Here is an 18955-nt window from a genome sequence, read left to right as displayed (position 1 = left end):
AAAGTAAAATTTGAAAGTGTGCAAAGAGAGGATGCTATGAAAGGAGAGGCTGGTTGGCAAGTAGGTTCTTGTATGCTATGGTTGTGCTGCTCTTCTCTACTTCCTCACTAGGTAGCCCACCTCTGTAGCAGCACCAGCTCCGTAAAGTAAAATGAAGGTTAGAAGTGTCATCTCTGTGTGAATCTACAATAAGTCACTAGAGAAGTGGTAAATGATAATGCATGAATGGATGTCATAAATGTGGGGAAACCATGCAGAGGAAACAGGATAGCCTGAAATATTCAGGTGAAAGAGAAGCGGTTTCCCTGCTTTTAGCAGTTCATCTTGAGTTTTCACGTATAAAGGGATGGAAAAGCAATACTGATTTCTGAAAAAAAAAAAACTGGAATTTCCTAGGAGAGGTTTGAATATACACACACACACACACATTTTCAGAACCGCTTGTCCCATACGGGGTCACGGGGAACCGGAGCCTACCCGGTAACACAGGGCGCAAGGCCGGAGGGGGAGGGGACACACCCAGGACGGGACGCCAGTCCATCACAAGGCACCCCAAGCGAGACTCGAACCCCAGACCCACCGGAGAGCAGGACCGTGGTCCAACCCACTGCGCCACCGCACCCCCTACAGGTTTGAATATATTGACAAGGAAAAGAAGATCAATTTCCCATGCCAAAATGCTTCCACTGCAACAAATGGACATGTAATCAAATAAAAGGTGGGTCGCTTGATGGTTCCACAGCTAAGAGTCATTACAAGGTATGTGATATAAGGAAAAAAATCATGAGCTCCATCCTGATTATGCATAATTGTGTTGATTTTTTAATATCAAATAAAGAGATAGTTATCAAATGTAATGTGATAATTACATAAATTATGGAAGTCCAGTACCAGACAGCAGTATAAATATAAATACTCATCATGTGCATCGCTCCAGGGGGACGCAGTGGCACGGCGAGCAAAGTGTAGCTCAAAATGTTTGTCATTTTAGCCAAGTTTTTGTCTGCCGCAATATTTCAGACAGCACAGTAAATCCAAGAAATGTTGGTAGACAACAGTGATCCAGAGGTACCAACCTACACACTGGCCTTGAAACCGCTGCTGTTAAAAAGGTCTGTGGGAAAGTAATGTGGGATCTGTGACAGGTGGGAGAATGTCAGAATTCATTTTATTGATTAGTTGGCTCTAAATGGCTACAGAGCCCACAAATAACATAATTTTACCAAAAGGAGATCTCTAAGCACATTTACCACTTATGTAATTCTCAGTTTTTCTGACTGGTACAGTTATCCCTATTTATATTTATTTTTCTGAAATGCAGAGGGGAAATTGACTTTCAAACTCAACATAATCCGAGTTGCTATACATGCTGTGCCGAATCGCTAACATGTAATTAAGTTTACAGACTAATTGTCATAAATTTCATAATTATGCAGAAGAATATGTTAAGATATTCCATTAGTTATAACCGATAAATAAATACAGATATAGAAAAATATTGCAAAAAAAAAATTGTGTAAACAATACCCAGTATCTGTATATATATTATCTGATTCTTTTACATTTTTCTGTTTTTTCTGCCCATGTGCTTAGAGAAAGGATAAACATGTAAAGCTAACCTGAACATTTAAAATCTAGTGCTGTCACAATTGATTTTTTTCACCTATTATTACACATTACACATTACACATTATTATTATTTTCCCTTTAAAAGGGAAAAACTCTTCCCGCTGTCAACATCCTTTTTCTGCTTTTCGATGTTTTTATTAAATAATACTCATTTATCCTCGGAATATGGGGATGGGGTCGTTCACATTGGCAGCCGGATGCGGCCATGTGCAGGAGGGACACTGCAGCGCCTTAGACGGGGGAGGGAGGGCACTGCTTATGCATCCATCTGCTCTGTCAGGGTGGCTAGCCGGAGCCACCCTCCTCTGCCAGCCGTTGTGTAACAGGCCACATCCAGGCATGCATGGAGAAGGGGATCAGTACTACGTGGAAAACAGATGAAAGCCTTGCCTTTCTGCTCATGTGGGCCTGCTACAGCAGGAGAAATGCCATCATCTAAGGCTTGTGTCTGTCCCAGCACACATACACAAGGCCATTCATTGGGGCTGGTAAGGTCATCCTTCAGTACCAGGTCCTTCAAAAGGTTTACTTTTAAAGGGTTTCACCTTTAAACCCTGTAATAAAGTGTTTGTCGAAAAAAAGACATACTGTGAAAAGTAGGAACGGACAAGAAGGTTAGGAGTGAAAAGGAAGAAATTTCGCCTGCTAATATGGGTCCGTAGGGATAAATGAATTACTCTCATCCCAGCGTAGCTGTTTGTTCAGGAACAGCACTGAGCGTGCATGTGTGTCAAAGTATGCGTGAAAGGATCATAGGAAAAAGCAGTAGTCCAAACACTCACAACCATTCAAAAGATACACAAATGTAAAGCAAACACACAACAGCAGACAAACACATGGCGCAAGCACACACAATACAGACACATAAATCAATGCATCAAAGGCCATATACATTCCTGTATAACCTATGATGCGCTTCCTTCATTCATCACAAAGGTTTTGGGGGGTTGGGGGGGGGGTGTGCCCTTTTGATGCTGCCGTATCGCTGAGACAAGAAAACTAACACATCCAACCTATATGGTAGAGCACGTGCCCTCTGCTGCTGTGACGCAAGATTACCAAATCACTGCCACCCACTTTGTGACAGCAACTCTGCAGTGTCTCCACTGAGATAAAAGGGACATCATGTGGACACCAGGAGAACTACATTCAGTGCTTTGCCTTCACTCCTGCCATAAAGATAACTAGATAAAAAAAAAAAAACATAATATCGGCAAAGGACAAAATTATTAATATGAGACACAAAAAAATTGGCACAATCTGTCAGACTTTCTATAGTGCATTACTAACAAGATAAATACCAAATGAGAGTGTTCTGAATTAATAGGATTGAATTAATCTGATAACAGTACAGAGATATGAAGAGACCACATTTATTGTTTCCATGTAGTGTGTCAGTTGTTATGCCACGTAAAATTAAATTAATTATAATTACCTCTACCCTGTGATGGACTGTCATCCCTTTCAGAACAGATGCCGGACCGCCGCAACCCTAAAGTGTTTTTCTTCAGCCTACTGAACATTCCATATGCCATTAAGCGCCAAGCCTTTCCATCCTGATAGCAGAGAATTGGTTTTTTATTAAAAACTGAGACAAGTACAAGGCAATCTCCAAGCAAGGTCATGAGGAGGCAGTTACCACCTCTCAGTCTCCAGCCCTGGTAACAGACAGGTCTGACAACTTTTTCCCAGGAGAAGTGACAAAAACAGACTGATGAAAAGAGACTGGCTGTCTTCGCAGGAGATGATGCAGGTGACATTTTAGGGCCAGGTTAAAATAAAGCCTTGACTCACCTCTGAATTACAATTTCTTTCAAAAACTATTTGATTTTGGTTAGAATCAAACCAAAGTGTACATGTTTTGCGGTATCAAAGCTTTCAGAAGATATTAGTATGCTTGATTGCACATGTATACTTGGTGAAATTACCGCTGTGTTATCTTTAGCTTGGAAGCCATCTGGAAGAGGTTGCTGATGCACTTATTACAACATTAACATAAAGGGGGAAAGGAAGTAAAGACAAGTTGGGGGTAGAATGGTGTAAATAGTTGATACGAGACTGAAAAAATGTTTGGCCTCTTTGCATTATTAAAATAAACCAGCTCTGCCAGGACTGTATGGTGTCATCGGGAAACTCTAAACACTTTTGTGGAATGTAAAATATTTTTTTCTTTTACTTAATACGCGAAGACCTCTTTTATTTTAAATACAAAGATCTGGAATGCTAATATACCGACTGGAAAAGATGGCCAGTCAGGAGGGTTTTGTCAAAGTAAAATAAATGAAAGGTTTAATCAACTGTTTTAAAGGGATGTAAAGAAAGCTGAAATAAAAATTAAAAGGCCTATAAAATTAAAAACTGGAAGATGGGATATTAAGATATTTTGCATCAATCAATAAAATATTACCAATACATCACATGAATGTCAGATCAATGCTGGAAGTACTGATAATTAAAAAGTAATATCACTAATGGTACCCACTAATTACTTCAGAAAGATTAACAGAGATTTTCTTGGTCTTCAGACCTCTTCGTTCTGTGATAATATTGAAATGATATTTGTTTACATTCTTATTAAAGCTTCTGATTTTCTTTTTAATTTTATAACTATAGAAATCTCTTTTTACAGGTTGAAATAAAACATGGCATGGAGAGTAAAAGCTGATGTACTTTTACGTTGAAGTCGTTTTGCAGGAGTTCTATGCAGGTGCTCTCAGCCTGGACTCATAAGAGCTATTATTCAGCCATTTCTATTGCAGGAAGAATCAGTGCCATGTGTATTTGTGAAAAAAATGCTCAGGTCTGTTGCCATCGGTTAAATATTTTCATGTTATTCTAAATTTGGATGGAAGAACCCTCTGAATACTTTAAAGAATGTTGTACACTGCAGTAAGATACATATAATGTGTAACCATAAGGCCCCATGAACAGCATGTCAAAGGCGTCAAAGATAAAGATGTCAAAAAAAAGAAAGGTCTTGTCAGAACATAGACAAAGTTCATACCAGAACCTTTCCTGATCTGAATACCTTTCAAAATTTCTTTTTGAAAGAATAACCTTTCCAAAAGGAAAAAACACACAAGGATTGAATAACAGAAGTAGTCAGGCTTAAGCCTGGAGCATAAAAAAAAAAATAAGCAGATGCTGCTGCATCTGTTGTGGATGATTGCAATGGAAATGCCCAAATACCAGGAACCCGTGTAATGCTGCACCTGCTCCACTTTGCTACACGTTTAATGTGATCAGTCAGCTGAGCTCTCCTTACCAGCATGAAGCTTCTGCAGTGGTGAGGAACTAATGACAAACTGCTGATGGCTCTCACGATTCGAGCTTTACCAGTTGGATTATTCACTGGCTATTATAGGCTCTAGTTTGAGATTTCCACCAAAATATATGCATTTCATAAAAGAGACCATAGAGAAGTTTTATATCATGGATTTGATTTAATTTACATTTACATTTATTCACAGCCCACACACCTTATTCACCGCGGTGACTTACACTGCTAGATACATTACTTACAATGGGTCACTCAGCCATACATCAGTGAAACACACTCTCAAATCTCTCTATCACTCTATCACTCTCTATCTTTCAAATGTTTATTGTATTTAACATTTATTTTACAGTTGCTCAGATTTATTGCATTAAGTCAATGTTTCATCCCTGTAAACCGTTCATATTTCAGTATATGTATGCATGCCAAGGAGGTGCGGTGGCGCAGTGGGTTGGACCACGGTCCTGCTCTCCGGTGGGTCTGGGGTTCGGTTCCTGCTTAGGGTGCCTTGCGAGGGACTGCCGTCCCGTCCTGGGTGTGTCCCCTCCCCCTCCGGCCTTACGCCCTGTGTTGCCGGGTAGGCTCCGGTTCCCCACAACCCTGTGTGGGACAGGCGGTTCCAAAAATGTGTGTGTGCGTGTGCCCATGTAACAGGTCACAGGGTAAGTAATGATTTGAATATTCCTCACTCAAAGGACCCATGTTTATATCCTGCTCCTGAGGAAGTACCAATGAACAAGGTGTGTACACTGGATTGCTCATTTAAAAATTACCCAGCTGTAGAAATATGAAAATAATTGTATGCACCTTAACACATTTTCAGACACACTTAGTCTAAAATATGACATTCTTCTTTACCGGGTTATTGCTGCTTGTTTGGGGGTGCGGTGGCATAGTGGGTTGGACCACAGTCCTGCTCTCCCGGGGGGTCTGGGGTTTGAGTCCCGCTGGGGGTGCCTTGCGACGAACTGGCGTCCCGTCCTGGGTGTGTCCCTTACACCCTGTGTTACCGGGTAGGCTCCGGTTCCCCACCACCCCGTATGGGACAAGCAGTTCTGAAGATGTGTGTGTGTGTTTCTTGTTCACAATGTAGGAAGAGACATCATTAGAGAAAACAAAAAAGTGTGTTATCACCTAATTGTGGTTCCCAAGTTTTATTTCAGATACACTCCTAGTGAAGCAAGCTGAATTATTCAGTGCAGCAGTGTAAGTCACCTCTGTGAATTAGGTGTGTGATCTGATAACACTACATAGAGTTCATTGGATGTTTGTTTGGAGAAAATTGTCTGCCAAATAAACAAATGTAAACCAATTAATGCTTTTCAACACCCAGGAATAAACTCATCACTTGTAAAGCCATTTTTCTCCTGATATCCTATCAGCTCCATAAATTTCCATTAAACCTGTCACTATCTACAGTAATTTGTTTTTTCAAGTCAGTTCTACATGCAGATGCTTATGAAGAGTATACTGCCAAAAACTGGTCCCTTCTGCTTGGACAGGGGAGATTCAAACCTGCAACTCTTGGCTCCAAAGGCAGCATATGATGACTTTGACTGACTTATTGTCTAGTATATGGGGCACCAGTCCTCTCTCTGAATAAGACATTCGGTGCAAGATATTTGTGTACAGGGATGTGGTTCTAATTATGTGTGGTTCATGTGGCATTATTAGGGGTAACAATCTGCAGTCTTACACATAAAGTTTGCATTTATTCACTTAGCAGATGCTTTTCTCCAAAGCGACTTACAATGGATGCTATGTAGTGTTACTAACCCACACACCTTATTCACCGTGGTGACTTACACTGCTAGATACACTACTTACAATGGGTCACTCAGCCATACATCAGTGGAACACACACACACACATACACACACACACACACATACTAAGGGGAACCTGAACAGCATGTCTTTGGACTGTGGGAGGAAACCAGAGCACCCGGAGGAAACCCACACAGACACAGGGAGAACATGCAAACTCCACACAGGGATCAAACCTACATTTTCTCGCACCACCCATCATGCACTGTGAGGCAGCGGCGCTACTCACTGTGCCACCCAGTAAAAACTAGAAAATCTAATTATGTTCATTTACATGGACTCTGAACTTGCACCTTCAACTGCAAAGTAGCAGCACTCACGTGAAATAGTTTTACACTGTCAGTAAGTCACTTCTTAAAACAACAGCATGTGCTTAAGTAGCGTCTTGCTTTCAAGTAATTTTTGAAAGTAAAAATTCCCGTCATAAAATATTGTCAGTGAAAATATGGTTTTATTCCATTGCATGGGATTAATACACTGTAATAAAATTCAAAACTATCAGTAGATGGCAGCAGAGACGGTTTGCTTGTTTCCCAAGCTATTATAAGACTGCGTTTTCCATAATAAAACTACAACGGCACACTTCGCGTGTTTCCTTTTTCTGAAAAATCGTTTAATATAAATAAGTTGCTTTTCAGCCTAATTATTTTTACCTGAAAAGACGCAGCTGCTGTCGAATTTAGGCATAGCATTTTGCTTGACAACACTGAATTTCACAAAGGTTGCATGTATGATTCATTTAAATGAGTTTGTCATGGTTAAAAAACGTTTGTCATCAGTGCCAAATTTCCCATTAGCCGTTGTGAGAGCAGTGCATTTAAGAAAAAAAAAAATAAGAAGCAGAAAAAATATGAGGAAAACGTTCTGAGACGTGAACGTTACGGAATATTTCTCAGAAACGCGAGCGGCGCACGGTGGAGCAGCGCGGAGCGCCGCCGCAGGCGCGCGAGCCAATCGGTGACAGCGGGGGCCGCGTGCCCAATTTGAAGCGCAGCACGAGCCGCGCGCGACAGCCGCGCTGCCTTCCCTCCGCGCGACGCGACCCAGCCGGGGCGATGGTCCGCATGAAGGAAAGGCTCGCTCTGAGGATCCTCTTCATTTCCACACTCTTCGCGCGTGGATTCCTCTGGACGTACAGGGAAGAGGAGCGTGACGCAGACAGGTATTTGAGCCGAGCTCCGCTGAGGAGCAGAATGATGAGCAACATGAATGATGATCATCATGTCATGAGTCATCATGTGTGCACCGTTACAACAAGCGTGAAGCGAAACAAATCAGTTTCGGCGCTTTTTTTTGTTTTCTTTTCTTTCTTGTGCAGTAGAGCCTGTGTAACTAAGTAACTGTGTCACTTTGCTGAAAATCGCTTTCTTGTGTTTTTTGAGATTGTGCCTTTTTTCAGAGAGGTCTGTTCAGAAAATAAAGTCGTCACAGCTAAATATCCGTGTCTGAAATCTACTGGAGAGGTAACGACGTGCTACAGGTACGTCTATCTATCTATCTATGAATCTGTATCTATCTCTCTCTATCTGCATAATGGTTACTATGTATTAAAGGTGAGTAGATTATGCAGATTTCAAAACTAAATTGTCCTTTATAATTAAGATTACAATTTTTTTCTTACCTATTTCTGAATCCAAAATTCTCTTCTGTCTGTTAGATTGATGTTCACTGGTACACATCTGGCAGCATGTGATACATAACCTTTCTTATTTCGTTTCTTAATATCTAAATCCTATTTAATATTAAGTCTCTGTATCCGGTTTTACTAAGTTTGATTACCTGTTTATGAAAACAGAAATTCTCTCCATTAACCCGATTTTTTTTCAGTGCTGCATCTGTTGGCGTGTGATGATATCTTGCGTTAAATGTCTTATTTTATTAATTCAAATTTAACTTATTATTTATATACTAAGACTAGAAAGGCAACATTAAAAATCTTGACAACATATGGAAAGGCAGTATTCGTAAAGAAGCTACAGCGGCTACATGTGCCACGTTTATTTACTTTTTCATTTTTTAGTTTAACATAGGTGATAGCAGCCAAGGAATGGACAAAGGACAAAGCTGTGGCATGGAAAAGGTGCAGCACCGTCATGAGCCGGCAGGCTTGACCGTAAAAGGACGTAGTACTGACAATGAACAATGCTGTCACAGTTTAGGGGTCATCATTTTGGTGAGTTGCACTGCTAGTAAGCTTGTTCTAACAGTGCATACAAGTGTTGATTGCTTTGCCCAAGGGAATCCCTGAAGAGCGCACAGTAGCAAGCTTCCAGAATTTTGAAAAGCACTTTGAAACCGCAGATTTAAGGCTCCGGGTCTGCATATGGAGCGGGCTTTTGGCTTTGTAGCAGTGGGTTTGTGAGGATCCGGCACCCAACCCAAGGGAGTGTCCTAAACTCTCCCATCTACAAGACCATTAGAGTTGTAAACCTTCACCTTAAAGAGAGGATTTCCTTTGTCAAAGTGATTTAATCCGTTGAATGCGAAGGGATGGGCCCAAGTTTGTGTGATGAGCTGTTCCTCTAAGGAATAGGGCACTTGCCACTGCTATTGCTACTATCATTGTCCTGAACATGATCATAAAATCATTTTATCGTCAAATAATTTTATCCGCAACAACTGTGCTCATTTTGAGATGCAGCCAACAATCGTGTGAGACGGTGTCTGAGAGAAGTATTGAAGCAATAGTGTCTGCGGGGCCAGACGAGGAGATGAGTTGCTGTGTGTCAAAACCATTGCTACAGCCAAGGTCATGCGTCTCTTTTAGTTTCCTTCAATGATTCATAGAAATCTTGACAAACAGACAAAACAATCATTCTGTGATAAACTTCCCAGGAGGCCTGCAGTAGACAAAAAAAAAAAAAAAAAAAAAAGTTAAAGTATTGCCAGGAAACCTGCTATTGTCTGTACTCTTTTTTTGTGCAGTCGTACAAAACAGATTTCATTATGTGCCGAATCACATATAACAGGGTCAGGATAGTAACCCAAAATATAATCAGGATGCTGGGTTTTTTACAGAGCAGGGAACAATCACTGCATCCTCCCACAGTGCTACTATTCTAACACACACACACACACACACCATCTGAAACCGCTTGTCCCATGCAGGGTTGCAGGGAGCCAGAGCCTAACCCGGCAGCACAGGGCATAAGGCTGGAGGGGGAGGGTACACACCCAGGACAGGATGCCAGTCCATCATAGGGCACCCCAAGCAGGACTCAAACCCCAGACCCACTGCAGAAGAGGACCCAGTCAAACCCACTGTGCCACTGTGCCATCATGCCCCCCTGCTCCTCTTCTCATTCTTATTAATGATGGAGCAGCTTTAATCTGGGAAAAATCCAGTTTCACAATGCACATTTCAACAAAGCTATATTAAACTTACTGACCACCTGCCCTATCATGGAATGTGCTCAACTAGCCACCATCTCCCCCGAGTAGTTTATAGTGCTTGATTTGTATTCAGTGTATGGTAACACCGTTTCCTTCTATATTCTGGCAAAGGTGAGTCGTAATAAGAGTGAATTGGAGGGCACATGTATTTTACCTCTTATTTGCAGCTGCTCTGCTGAACCTCCAGTGCCTGTGCGTACACATGCAGATGAAACATAACTGACTTTTTCCTTCATTTAAAAGGTGGGTGAACAGCCTAAATTGTGGGCAGTACAGCTGATTGGTCTGACTCTCTGGCATTTGATATCTAGCCTCTTCAGAGCTATGGTTTATATCCCAGTCCTGCCAGAGTTTCTCTTCAGTACTGTTCTGTTTAACATTTTCTTTCTGCACTCTTCCTCCTAGTAATAAAATAGATCAACATAAGGCTGTAATTTCCATGTCTTCAGTAATGCACTGTGCTTTATTTTCCTTCTGCACTCTCCCACCTACCAGTTAAGGGGATCCAGACAAGGGTGTAATTTTAATGACTCTTTTATACTTTTGGGGTTTGCAGGTAGCATAGAGACATTCTGCAAGCCATTAATCAAATCAGTTTTATTCTTCTGTTTCTGGCAGAAAGGGGGCATGGTGGCGCAGCGGGTTTGGCCTGTGCCTGCTCTCTGGTGGGTCTGGGGTTAGAATCCTGCTTGGGGTGCCTTGCGGCGGACCGGCGTCCCGTCCTGGGTGTATCCCCTCCCCCTCCAGCCTTGCACCCTGTGTTACCGGGTTAGAGTCCGGCTCGCCGCGACCCTGTACGGGACAAGCAGTTTCAGTCAATGTGTGTGTTTCTGGCAGCCCTTGTATTGAAGTTCTTGCCTACACGTTTTCTTTCAGTTTGGCAGTACATTTCACTTGCATCCCAAATATGTTATCGTTCTAAGAAAATTCTCTTGGCAGTAGAGGAATGCGTGCAAGTGATTTCATTTTTTGGATTTGCGCATGATGTATAGCCCAAGGTATGGTTTTTATTCGAATTCACCGGTTTTTTGGAAATCATCTAAAGTAAAAGATTTTAAGATGTGTATTTGCAGCCATATGGAGCTGCAATTAGAGTTTTGTAAATTTCCACTTTTTCCCCTATGCTGTTGATCATAGTATAATGTGCTGTAACTATTATTCAGTTACTAATAAGCCCTCCTTGATTTCTGAAATCAGTATTTTTCCAATACATCGTACTGTTTTCCGTGTTTCTTCACTGGACATTCCTGCATACGATCCAGCAGAAACTACGAAGTAAGTGCGTCTAAAAGTAAGAGAGTGACACAACGGTGTGGCGGAGGGTCCTGTATCGTACAGCCCCTGGGCTGTGGATTTGGACTTGGGCTCAGTCTGTGTTTGCCAGGTTTCCTGTGAGTACTCTGGTTTCCTTCTGAAGACTTGTGTTTCAGGTGAACTGGTGACTGTAATTTTCCGCTAGCATATATGGGTGTTGCGTTACATTGTGTACAGATGGCTGAATGACTGCAGGGAGTTCACTGTAGTGTATGCAGCATTGTAAGCTAATCCTTATATAAAGGTGTCTGCTACACAGTAATTACAGCACAGTAATAATTCTGTTCTAGGTCTCATGAGGAACTGTAGATTCAGGGGCACCTGAGGTCTCAACACCCCATGTCATTAACGCCTGTTTGTGTCTTCGATATATGCCGTCTCGGTAAATTACTGGCGTGCCATTGCGTAGTTGTATTTATAAAAGTTGCAGAGTGGATAGAGTTGCTGGCGGCCAGTTCAAATCTCACCCACCACTTTGAAAGCCCTGAGCGAGGTAATTACCCTAAATTGCTCCTATAAAAATTACCCATATGTACAAAAAGAGTAAGCAGTTGTAGGTAGCTTACCATTGCAAATTGTTTTTGAGAGAAGTCTACAAATGTAAATTGGGATTACCCACCTTACTGGGTGACTGGTTATTTGTCAAGCTCCATGTTGAAATATAAAGTGTTACCTGCAAACTTCATGAGACCAGTTGCTTTCGACTCATGATGCTTTGATACCGTACACAATATTAGTCAGAAATGGGCAGGCGTGGTGGCGCAGCGGGTTCGGCCCGGACCTGCTCTCTGGTGGGTCTGTGGTTTGAGTCCCGCTTGGGGTGCCTTGTGATGGACTGGTGTCCTGTCCTGGGTGTGTCCCCTCCCACTCCAGCCTTGCGCCCTGTGCTGCTGGGTAACGCTACGGCTCGCCGCGGCCCTGCTCAGGCCAAGTGGCTTCAGACCGTGTGTGTGGTCAGAAATTTTCCACAAAAGCAGTGGCTGCTGTTCTCAATAAAATGTCAGTATTCCAGCTCTGGGCCCCCAACTAAGCTAAGGAGAGCTTAGACATTTTTGCAAAATTGGTGCTTTCTCCATAATTAATACATGGCATGTGGCGACTATTGCTTTGTTATTCTTCCAAATATCCTGGTGGTCCTTTACCATTTATTGTGCAATCTGCCGCCTGCCTCACCCCAGATTCAAAGTGCACATTGTAGAATAGTGCACTTTTCATTGTCTCAGCGCGTTAGAATAAACAAAACCGGCCATTATTTCTGTTCTGCTTGGAGTAAAACCTATTTAAGAGAAGATTGTTCAGTGCTGTTGTGATTTTAGGTTGAGGTAATGGATAACAGCTCATAGTTTTGTGTCCTGCTTGCAGAGAGCCACTGTGTGTGTATTTTACTCTACCAAATAAAGGAACTAATTATTAGTAAGCTCTCGTGGTACTGAAGATATCAGTGGTTCAATGAAAGCTCAGAAAGTGGCACACGCTTCGGCACACCGAGATCACGGTTCGGAATCCCACGTTTCAATGTTCCTCCGTCCCCTAAGCCCGTATAAATTTTGCAATTAATTTATCACCGGCTTTTGCTCGCTGTTCTTTTGTACTTTGTGTTACAGCAAAAGCGCTGACTGATGAGGAGACCCTTCAGCCTAGTGTTTCAGCGATTCAGACTGCTGTACGTAACTAATTTCACCTGTGAGGGGCTGTGGAGTAGAGCAGTTCTCTTTAAAACACAGTAAAAATTAATTGGGTATTAGAAGTACGTAGTGAGGAGTTACAGAGATTCTTTATACCTGGTGTGAGACACTACTGGCAGTGTAAGGAGTGAAGTAATATGATCATTTAAAGAAGTTAAAAACCATTCCTGCAGCTGCACTCTGTATGTCCCAGAGCTGTCTGGTTGCACAACCAGGGAGGTCAGCCAGAGGGGAGATGCAGTACTCTGGTTGGGGGGTGGGCAACGGTAAAAAGGCCTGGGCCGCAACTTGTGTTGCGGCAGTTCTGTACAAGTATTCCACAGGCATTGTCAGCTCTTGTTTTCGTGGAAGATGTCCAGGGTCCTGCCACTCTGTGCGGTTAGCATGGATGTCCAACCAGAAAAAACAGAGAGAGCTCATTATTTGAGAAAGTGAGCTTAAGGTTGCAGTGGCATGTCCAAGATGTGACGCCTGCCAGCTATTCGGAAGTAAAGTGTGGTGGCATGGTGGCACAGTGAACAACACTGCTGTCTCACAGTGCTTGGGTGGAGCGAGAAGGCGTGGGTTTGATCCCCATTCAGTCTCTGTGGAGTTTGCATGTTGTGTCTGTGTGGGTTTCCTCCAGGTGCTCTGGTTTCCTCTCACAGTCCAAAGACATGTTCTTCAGGTTCCCCATAGTGTGTGAGTGGCACAGAGAGAGTGTGTTCCACTGATATATGGATGAGTGACCCAGTGTAAGTAGTGTATCTAGCAGTGTAAGTCACCTTGGTTAATAAGGTGTGTGAGCTGATAACACTACAGAGAGTTCATTGGAAGTTGCTTTGGAGAAAAGTGTCTCCTAAATGAATGTGAAATTGTAGACTGGAGAAAGGAAAGGATTGTGATCTGTGCCTTCAATACAATTTTTTTAATAGTTGATTGCTTTGAGTTACACCTGTTTTATAGTATAAAAGCATTTCCTCTCAGTGCAAAGTATGACATTTTTGTACATACAGGGTTAAGGAGGAATAATGAAAAATATCACAGGTGTGTAGTGGTCACATTAGAGTTAAACAGTAATTACTTCTTCTTACAAAAGTATTTGCAATATCTTAATATAGTAACAGGTGCAATTTAATGTAAACTTTCACCGTAAGTATACAGTGTGTTACACGAAAAAATTTGACCTTTGACAAGTGCCATGCGGCGATAAGCTGGGGATCTGAATACTTGCTCTGTGGATTTTAGAGGAGGAGCATGAAAATGTTAACTAAATGAGAGTCAAAAGCCTGAAACACTTTATAGTTGGAATGATCAACTGGTGTGGTCAAGCATGTATTTCCCGTTCAGTGTTTGTATTACCTTGAGATATGACATTTACATTTATTCACTTAGCAGATGCTTTTCTCCATGGCAACTTACAATGAATATTATGTAGTGTTATCAGCCCACACATCTTATTCACCGTGGTGACTTACACTGCTAGATACACTACTTACACTGGGTCACTCATCCATACATTAGTGGAACACAGCCTCTCTGTCACACACACACACACACACACTGTGGGGGAACCTGAACAGCATGCCTTTGGACTGTGGGAGGAAACCAGAGCACCCGGAGGAAACCCACACAGACACAGGGAAAACATGCAAACTCCACACAGACTGAGTGGAGATCAAACCCACATTCTCTCACACCACACAGATGCTGTGAGACAGCAGCGCTACTTGCTGTGCCACCATGCCACCCACATGAGATCAAAATTGTTACAGAAAAATAGTTACTGCTGCTTTATAGATGCCCATAGTGTAATGCATTCACTCACAACTGTGGGCAAGTACGTTTAGTCCAAAGACTAATCCCAGATGTACAGGGTACACCCTGGGCGGGACACCAGTCCATCACAGAGTAGCCACACATGCACACATTCACACACAGTCTCAAGCACTGAGAGCAGTTTTAAAACATTAAGTATAATTCCCATTAGACCATTTTACATCAGGTTACCGATGAACCTGAAACATGTCTTTGGACTGTGGGAGCATACTGGCACACCCAGAGGGAAACCACACAAACACAGGAGAACATTATTCTATTACTGTTGATAGAATTATGTTAAATTGTTTGCTGTAATTACCTTGTGGAAAACCTAAGACTGTATTACAGAACATTATCTCAGAGTGCAATTTCTATTGCATCATATCACAAACACTTGAACCGATCTCAGTTTATTTTGCCCATGTTAACATCCTTTTGTTTTGTAATTTAACATTTTACTGCTGTTTATAATATATAGTTAAATGGATAAAGCAAATAAGAACAGCTCCTGCATTTCGAAGGAGCTGAAATTACTTAAGACAGGTGCTGTCATGCAGAGAGGTGAGCATGACTGAATAATGACATTCTTTTATACTTTTCGCTTGCAAGTAACAGCATTAGTCATAATATATATAATTAGTCGCCAACAACAGCCACAGCTCCGATCAAGTTTGAACTAATGCCTTTTTTACCGTTTTAAACCTGTAGCACATGGTGTAATTGTGAAAGAACTTTTGACTGACAACTTGCTGAATAAGTTCCATGAGGAATGAAGGATGAAAATGCAAGTTAAGTTATTTTGGGCCAAATCTTCCAAACTGTTCTTGGATTCGTTAACTTCCTTTAGTTGTTCTTCATTATTAGCGGGTGGAAAAGGTACAAAAAAGTTCAAATATATTTTCAAAAAGAAAGTAGATCTTGACGAACAAATTTCATTTTTTGGAACTGGTATGGAATTAGAATACGTTGCAATACTTTCCAGTACTCCTCCAATACTTTCCATTACTTGTTAATTTTTTCCAGTGCAGCATTCAGGTGCAAACTCAATTATGATATGTAAAGCTGCAATAAAAGCTAAAAACAAGAATCTGCAGTTAACAGCAGCAACAGGAAGAAATGACAGTCAGTGATGACTCTCTTAAATTCATGTGGAGTTTTGTTTCAGTTCAAAATGTTGCTCAGATAAAGGCTCTTTACATACTGTACCTGTAAAAAAAAAGATATGCAATTTTAAAGAACTGGATGTCATGCTGCATTTTTGGATAAAAATCTAGATTAACTTATTTGCACTGAATCTTTCATCTTATTTTTTAGATTTATGCAGTAATTTTCTGTGAAATGAAGTGCGTATAAAATACAGCTTTCACACTTTCACACTCAGTTGAGGGATACATGCCAGAGCTTGCTTTGCCAATGAGACATGTCATATATCAGCACTTTAAGGAATTAAATATAATAGCTCTTAACACATATCTTGGAAACATCCCCATGTATAAAGTGTTTCTTCCTAGTTTCTAATATCTGTCCAAGTAATAAATTACATAGTCATATGACACAGTCATAACTAATTCAAAAAGCAAAGCTCTTGAAGCAAAACAATGAGCCTTTTCCTGATAAGATATCCAAAACTCGGGGTGATTTTGAAATTTCTCGATGATCTAATAACAGTAGCTTGCTAAGGAAATATATGTGACATCCTCCTTGTGAATCAGTTTTCTCAGTGTGCCGGTATAGGGATGGAATCAAGGAGTTATGGAAAAGCATGTATTGCTTATCTTGGCAAGTGTAAAGGGGAGGATATTGTTTTTGTTTCCAAGAATTCCTAAGTGATGCATGTGGAGCATCAGTCTACTTTCCGTAATTATTTCACAATCCCGGGCCATGTGTCTTTTCCTGTCATTGCTCAAAACCTGAGTATTTCTTTCAGCAGCATTTAATCTTAAAATTGTAAAGAAAAAGATGTAAAATGGTCTAATGGGAATTATACTTAATTTTTTCAAATGATTACTTAATTCACATTTAATGACAGACAGGCAAGCTATATGATCTGTTGTATGACGTGCCATGAGTCTAGAAGATACTACTGTACTGTAACATGTGGAGAAGCAGAAGATTTCAGATTTTTTTCAGAAATTTTTTGTCTTTTTATTTTTGTTTTTTATTTATAAAATTTTCTAGATACATGTCTTCAGGTGCGGGGGGCACGGTGGCGCGGTGGCGCAGTGGGTTGGACCGGATCCTGCTTTCCTGTGGATCTGGGGTTTCAGTCCCGCTTGGGGTGCCTTGCGATGGACTGGCGTCCCGTCCTGGGTGCGTCCTCTCCCCGTCCGGCCTTACGCCCTGAGTTGCCGGGTTAGGCTCCTTTTCCCCGCGACCCCGTATGGGACAAGTGATTCAGAAAATGTGTGTGTGTGTGTGTCTTCGGGTTGCTTTACAAATCACAGTCTTTCAAAGAAAAATACAGCATATTTTAAAGAAACTATTTACAAACATGTTATATTAATCCAATTTACTTTTTTCCTGTGCAAATGAATCACAACCAAAGAAAAAGAACAATAAGAATAAAACGAGCTGTCCTAATAGAATTTTATTGTAGATTATTATAAAACATTCAAATATTTTGAGTAATTCTAAGTTTGCGTTTACATTGTCAATCGGTTTCAGGGACAATTCACGAAATTGAATTTATGAGTCCCACTGGCACAGACCCCTCACATAGGACTCTCAGTAAATTGTGAGACCCACAGCTGGCCAGATGCATTGTTTTTATAGATGTAGAAGGGCATGTTATTGTAAGGATGGCAAAATTTGGAACTGTGTAATTTTGATTTGTTCTCATTTTACAGTCTGGCTCATGTTTCAGTGAAACAAAGAGGCTCAGTGAACAGGCAGCAGAAACATCATTCAGACACTAACCTGTTTAGACATAAATGAATGGCCTTTCTTCTGACATTAATAAAACGCTCGTTATTAACAGCCAGTTCTTATATTTGTTTTTGTATAGCAAACTGCAAGCAACATTTGACAGCTGTGCATGTTTAAATTTATTTATATACGTTATACTGGAAAAATGTAATTACTTGACTTTGTCATAAACTTTATCTGACCTGGAGTCGGTTACTATACAGTATTCTACAACATAGGCATCAGATCGATTGATGATCAAGACACAATACACGCCTACACGCATACATAAATACAATGCATGTATACATTGGCAGATACATATATATGTGTAGCTACTTGTGTAGCTCCTCGTGCAACGGGGGGTGCGGTGGTGCAGCGGGTTTGGCCGGTTCCTGCTTTCTGGTGGGTCTGGGGTTCGAGTCCTGCTTGAGGTGCCTTGCGACAGACTGGTGTCCCATTCTGGGTGTGTCCCCTCCTCCTCCAGCCTTGCGCCCTGTGTTGCTGGGTTAGGCTCTGGTTCTCCACAACCCTGTACGGGGCAAGTGGCTTCAGTGTGTGTGTGTGTGTGTGTGTACTTGTGTAATCTGCAAAAATGGTAGTATTGGAAAAGTGACTACTTTGAGAACTGGGTGTTGATCTGTATCTGTCTGTTTGCAAAGTGCATTCCTGTTTACTCTTTTTTGTCTGTCGCTTTGGAAAAAAGTATCTGGTAAATTAATAAATGTAACTGGTACACCTCTGTCAGGTGGAAGTCACAGTAGAGTTTTTGGAAACCGAGATCCATTGTGGACTCTCTCGTGCACCCACCTGAGCTCTCAGAGTCCCCTGGCAGGAATACACACACACACACACACATTTTCAGAACCACTTGTTCCATACAGGGTCACAGGGAACTGGAGCCTACCCGGTAACACAGGGCATAAGGCCAGAGGAGGAGGGGACACACCCAGGATGGGACACCAGTCCATTGCAAGGCACCCCAAGGGGTACTCGAACCCCAGACCCACCAGAGAGCAGGACTGCAGTCCAACCCACTGCACCACTGCGCCCTCTCGGGAATATTCACTACTATGTAGTAAATAAGAAAGCCCAAGGAAGAACCCTAGCCAAATGTCACTCATGAT

General features: G+C 41.6%; 1 protein-coding gene across 2 annotated transcripts in view; it reads left to right on the top strand.

Moving 5' to 3' along the window:
- Positions 1-7647: 7647 nt before the first annotated feature.
- Positions 7648-18955, top strand: part of ccbe1 (collagen and calcium binding EGF domains 1) — a 41907-nt gene continuing 30599 nt past the window's right edge. For both annotated transcript variants that reach the window (XM_029253119.1, XM_029253118.1), the window contains exons 1-2: positions 7648-7894; positions 8132-8212. In XM_029253119.1, coding sequence (XP_029108952.1) covers positions 7788-7894; positions 8132-8212 — 188 coding nt within the window. In that variant the 5' untranslated portion in view covers positions 7648-7787. The remainder of the gene's footprint in view (positions 7895-8131; positions 8213-18955) is intronic.

Source organism: Scleropages formosus, chromosome 6 (genome assembly GCF_900964775.1).
Source record: "Scleropages formosus chromosome 6, fSclFor1.1, whole genome shotgun sequence".
Taxonomy (NCBI): Eukaryota; Metazoa; Chordata; class Actinopteri; order Osteoglossiformes; family Osteoglossidae; genus Scleropages; species Scleropages formosus.
This window is presented reverse-complemented; position numbering and strand designations above follow the sequence as displayed.